This window comes from Phyllostomus hastatus, unplaced genomic scaffold, assembly GCF_019186645.2.
Source record: "Phyllostomus hastatus isolate PE091 unplaced genomic scaffold, TTU_PhHast_1.1 phas_scaffold_345, whole genome shotgun sequence".
Lineage (NCBI taxonomy): Eukaryota > Metazoa > Chordata > Mammalia > Chiroptera > Phyllostomidae > Phyllostomus > Phyllostomus hastatus.
The window spans coordinates 13,846,087-13,852,086 of record NW_025334024.1 but is presented as its reverse complement, the minus strand read 5'-3'; the positions used below and the strand labels follow the sequence as shown (position 1 = coordinate 13,852,086).

At 36.0% G+C, this 6,000-nt stretch overlaps 1 protein-coding gene across 1 annotated transcript in view; it reads left to right on the top strand.

Moving 5' to 3' along the window:
• The first annotated feature begins 596 nt into the window (after positions 1-596).
• PKD1L3 (polycystin 1 like 3, transient receptor potential channel interacting) overlaps positions 597-6,000 on the top strand; it is a 54,706-nt gene continuing 49,302 nt past the window's right edge. Inside the window, 3 exon segments of the mRNA XM_045819135.1 lie at positions 597-891; positions 1,579-1,698; positions 4,566-4,624. Of these exon segments, the coding sequence (XP_045675091.1) occupies positions 597-891; positions 1,579-1,698; positions 4,566-4,624 (474 nt within the window).

Genomic DNA, 6,000 nt, shown 5'->3' with positions numbered 1-6,000 from the left:
GTGACATAGTCAAAAGAACCTACATGGTTGTAGGCCAGAACCATGTGTATCTGACCAATGACTATTCGGTTCAGCAAATTTGAATTTCACGTTTTTTAGTTTTGTTTATATGTAATTTGTATTCATTCTTTCATTAAATATTTATTCTTTGGCTTGTATGGTTATATAAGATTTAGGATAGAGTGTATGTATTTGAGAAGCAATACAATTATTTGAATTCATGGTTTTCTTTTTAAAAAAGCACAATATATTACTCCATTTTTAGTAACACTGACTTAGATATTCATCATCCTCTGTTCCCTTACAGCTTAGACTTAGCAAATAAAGATGTATTATACAGCTGAAGGCATATCCGGTTATGTAGACACAGATGGTGCCCCAGCTGTAAAGGCTTTATTGATCTTTGTTTGTTTTCTGCTTATGGGAACTCCACCTGGGTCCTTAAAATAAAACCTTTTGTCTCTTTGACAGCTTATTGCCAATTCCTAAAAGAACAATAATAATAATAAATAAGACAGACCCACAGAGAGTATATGTAAAGGGTCCGGCAGCTTCTGAGCCTCCACTCTTTTTTGTGCTCGTAGTTCACAGAGAAAATGTTCTTCAAAAGAAGAACCTGGCTTTGGTTATACATCAAAACAAGTATCATCCTAGGGAGTGAGTTAAATAGTCCAGAGCATCACGGTAAAAATAACTGTTATCAGCTTAATAGGTTTCACTGCAGCTTTGAGGAAGCAGAAAATTACTGTCATGCTCAGGGAGGACACCTTGCTTACACTTGGAACCACGAGATTCAAAATCTCATCTGGGACTTTCTGGAAGAAGGGAAGAAGTGGTGGATTGGGCAAAATTTAATGCTGCTGGGAAAATATCAAGGAAAAAATCACCCAAGTAAGGCTGTGAGATTTGGTGTTTATGAAAGAAACTTACTTATATTCTGGAACAGCAGAAATTTAAATCTTTCTATCTTCCTATACAGAAAAACCAGTCACTTTACTTCATTACTATTATTCCTCTTAGATATTTCCACTTTTGTGCTGCAGCCTTTGATTTGTCTGTGTAGCAGAAATGGTGTGGTTTTCTCAGAGCCTATCAGAAGTTAACTAATATGTCACTGAAAGTATTGTGCAGGATTCTGAAATGGGAAACATTCTATGCTCACTTCTTTCCTTGTAAATATCTCTTCATTATTCCTGGGTCTGAGTTTTCTAATGCAGAAACTAGGAGAGAAATTGTTTGCCTCTTGTCTTTCTTAGATATTTTGAAGATTATGCACCATAATCTTGTGATCTTAGAGAAACCTCCAAGGCATTTATGTCATAATTACCTTCACTGAAGTCTAAGTGAATTAATGCTAAGACTTGTGATAAAAAAAACACATAATATAAAAAAAATAATCTAATATGGGGTCCCTAAATTTTCATCTATTGAAAGCTACCAGATTTGGTTTTCATGTTTATTTTTTTTAATGTTTGACTTTTTATTAACCAATATCACCCCAATAAAGTCAATAAAAATTTATTTAGATGTTCAACTTTTGATTATGAAGCTTATCTGGATCTGGTCTTTCTTCTGCAGATGTCACGGCCCACAGGACCACAAAGCACGCCAGATGCACTTACATATCCAGAAAGTCCAATGGGGTCTCATCAAAAGTAGACTTGTGCTCACTAAGACATTATTTCATTTGCCAGGCTGGTAAGTGATTAAGCCACATGCTACCAAAGACCTAACTTTAGGAACTGATTCTCAATAAGGAGAGTTTGTGAGAGCATTAGGTAGCAAGTCCATGAGTGAGAGACCAGAGGAGGGGTACAAGGATCTTGATTTTCATGATGCTGATTAGTGTCAGAAACTTCATTTGGGGTGACTTCCTTGTGCATCCCACTCTGGTAGTTGGGAAGAGCTGTGCCTTGACGTTCCCTTCATTGCTTGATGTGGGTGGAGTGTGGGAGAAAATGTATTATTGGTAAGCCCAGTTTTCCACATGCAAACCCCTAATCCATTCAGTGTGTGGGCTTTAGAGACATGACTAGGAAGCAAAGGAGGAAAAGAGAATATGGTGAAGAAAAACAAGAATATGAAGGGTGAGGAGATTTTCATCAGAGGTTTACATGTTCAGAAGTAGATCAGAGTTAAGGTGTGTGGGAGGGGTTGGATGGTTTTTGTTTTTGTAATTAAGCAATGTTTTTCATGGTGGTTACATAAAGCCTTTACCCCTTTGCTCGGTGAATTCTCGGAGACTTTGTGATGTCTCGGATTTTCTAGGTAAAAATTTTGTTTCACTTTTAAAGTCACAAATACATTCTTATGAAAATAGAAAGGATATGTGGGTGCTTCTGAAACAGAATACATGGTGATATTTATCACAAGAAATATTTCTCAATTACAGTATTCTTCAAATACTGGGTATTGGTTGAGAGGACCTGATATTTCAGTATAATTAACTTCTAGTTTCCAATTTCTCATTCTTACCCTTTTAAGCTCTTTGTGATATTTTTGTCCTATTTTGCCATTATAGCATGCTATTGGTATTGAGGCCAAGGTTGTGAGCCTAATCTCTGCATGAGTCTAGTGGTCCTGTGTTTCATTCTCACAAATTGTGTCCCTCGTATTGGCCATCTTACAGTTGTGAACTATTTTTCATCATCTCCAGGATTGGAAAAGCAACTCCTCAATAGCCTAAATGATGATGACTATTGTATCCATATTTCACTCTCCAAGAGTTGGGTTTTCAGACATTCTCAGCAACTCTTGATTTTGGAGTGAAAATGTATTTTCTGATATCATCATTCATGTACTTGCAAGAGATTACTGCTATGGAATATAGAGTGTTTGTGCAGAAGATAATCTCGGACAATAAAATAACTCAATTTAATTAATCTAAGCCAATTCTGCAAATTCTGAACCTGCATTCCCATCATGAGAGGAAGTATGTTACTGCAGCTAAGAACTCAGTCTCACAAGTTCATGAGTCAGAGTCCTGAGCTCATGTCTGGTTTCTATGACTTTCCAGTTGTGACACCCTGGGCAAGCAACTTAACTGGGATACTCTATGCAACCCAGTTTTCTTCAAAGGTTTGTTACCAGAATTAAGATAATACAGTGAAATATTAGAACAATGCCTGGCACAATATTGTAATTATTGCTGTTAATATTATATTATTGTGCAGTTTCTATTTTTTATTCAGAGTTTATTTTCTGCTTCTAGAGAACTTCACATTCATGTCAAAGGTGAAAACGCTTTTGGAGAGCCAACATTGCTAGTTACCTTTAAAACTAAAGTATCGGCACAATGTAATTGCTTAGAAGTATTTTCAAATAACTGTTGTTGTCACAGTGTTTATACATTTTTGAACTTAAGAAATGCCTCTTCCAAGATAACATGTTGGTGAGAGAAGTATTTTAAATTTGTTCCTTAAAACTCAAAAAAGAAGACTAATGCTTTGTATTATCATACAGTATTACCTGAGGTTACAGATTGACTTTTGCACACTCTAATCATTGAACTCAGGATTTTTCTTTATTTAAAAAAGACACTTAAAGATTAAGCTCACATATAAAATTGTTCCTTCCTAAGAGATTTTTATTTTCAGAGTGTCAGAATAAGAAGTAATAGTTTGTATTAAAAGTGGTATCATAGCCCTGGCCAAGTGGCTCAGTTGGGTGGAGCATCATCCCATACACCAAAAGGTTGTCGGTTTGATTCCCCGTCAGGGCACACATACATAGGTTGTGGGTTCAATCCCCAGTTAGGGTGCTTATGGAAAGCAACCAATTGATGTTTCTCTTTCACCTCTCTCTCTCTCTCTCTCTCTCTCTCTCTCTCTCTCTCTCTCTCTCTCTCCCTCTCCCTCTCCCTCTCTCCCTCTCCCTCTAATCAATTAATGTATCCTCAGGTGAAGTTTATTTTTGTTTTGTTTTTTTTAAAGTGGTATTATAATAAAGTTGGTATTCAGCTGTATGTATCAAGGCAGTTGTACTGGTTGTGAAAACTGTAAAAACTTCCATGCATTGGTAAAGTAAAATAATAGTATAAGCTACTTCAAACTAATTATCACAGGGTGACCTGACAGCCGTTAATAAATGTAGTTCTGTCCTGTCAACATCTGAAAAATGTTTGTAGCACTTTTGGATAAGGCCGCATTGTTGCACATCCTTTGAAACACCCTGTGCTTTAGGAGAGTCATCGTTTATCATTATCCTCCAGTTATACATGTATGTTTGTGGCTACTTTCTAAATAATTTAGCTTTGGCTTTGTTCTTGTGTAAGTAGTAAATGTGTGATGTTTTGATATTTATAAATTCAGTAGTTGGCAATAAAATTTACATTAAATATAAGTTTCCACACCACTAGTGAAAAAAAAATGGATCTAGGAAATAATAACGAATGACTGTTAACATCATAAAGGGACAGATATATGTGACTCCTGATGGAATATTTGACACCACCTACTAAGTATTTTTACAAAAAAGTAGAACTTGAATCTGAGCGAGCCTCTAGCCAACCATGCACATGAATACTATTGACAGGTTTATGCGTAATAGCCCCAAACTGGAAACAGCCCACACGTCCTTCAACAGGTGCATGGGTGAACAGCTGTGGTACCATGGACATAAACAGGTATGTCCACGTTATGAAATACCAGTCAGCAATAAAGAGAAACAAACTGTTGATACATACAACAACTTGAATGAATCACCAGAGAATTATGCTGAAAAAAGCCAGTCCCAAAGTTACACACTGTATGATTCCATTTATTTAATATTCTTGAAATGAAATGACCAATTATAGGAACAGAGAACAAATTAGTGGTCATCAGGGGCTAAGATGGGAGGGAGGGTGAGAGGGAAGTAGGCATGGCTACTGAAGGGCCACATGAGGGATTCTTATGATGATGGAAAATTTTTATCTTGACAGTATCAGTGTCAATTTCCTGGTTATGCTGTAGTTTTGCAAGATGTTACCCTTGAGGGGAGTGGAATAAAGGGAAAATAGCATCTCTCCATTATTTTTTACAATTATCTACAATTTATCTCAAAATAATAAGTTTAATTTTAAAAGAAGAAAAAAAATGTACCAATGTAAGTATGCACATCACTTATGAAGTACCAAAAAATATTCTTGCCAAAAAATAGAGAAATGCAAATTAAATATAAACTAAATACCACTTCCCACTTCTGAGATCGGCATAAATTTACAAACTTAACATATTCTGTTGGTAAGATTATAGGGAAGTAGGCATGCTCATAAATTGTTAGTGGGAGTATAATAAGATGCAACCTATATGGAGGAGAATTTGGCAATTTCTAGCAAAATTACATACATATTTAGTCTCTGACCCAGCAATCCTGCTGCTAGAAATCTACCCCAAAATTACATGGGCAAAAATACAAAAAGGCATAGGTGTAGGCTATTTACTGTAGTTCTGTTTGTAATAGCAAAGAAAAGAAACAATCCACATACCCTTCAAGAGGGGAATGGTTGTAAAAAGAAATAAGAAAGATCTCTATGTACTGCAATGGGGTTTTTTCTTTTTAGTGGAGAAAAGCAGACTGCAGAACAGTCATATACAGTGTGCTACTTTAGGAAAAGGGGTAATAAGACTAGATATGAATATACATACACCCACATATGTAAACATAACAGAAAAAACACAAGCTAGTGGGTGTGATCACCTACGGGGGAGGGAGGGAGTAGGACAGCAAAGACAAAGATGGAAGTCAGACCTTTCTGAATGTACCTCGTTTCATAGTTTTGCCATTGGAACTCTATACATGTTTTATGTAATTAGAAAACAAATTTAAAAGGAAAAAGCAATCCCTAAAAATAAAAGAGAGCAGGAGAGGAATTAAGTGTACAGTTTAGATACTTTTAAGGGAATTTTGCTCAAGAGCAGGAATGAAGCTATATGTATATAATTCCTGAGGCAGTGTAAATTGGTGGGGTTTTTAAGACAAGAAAAATAGTGTACTAGGACAATGTTCCTGATCCAAACT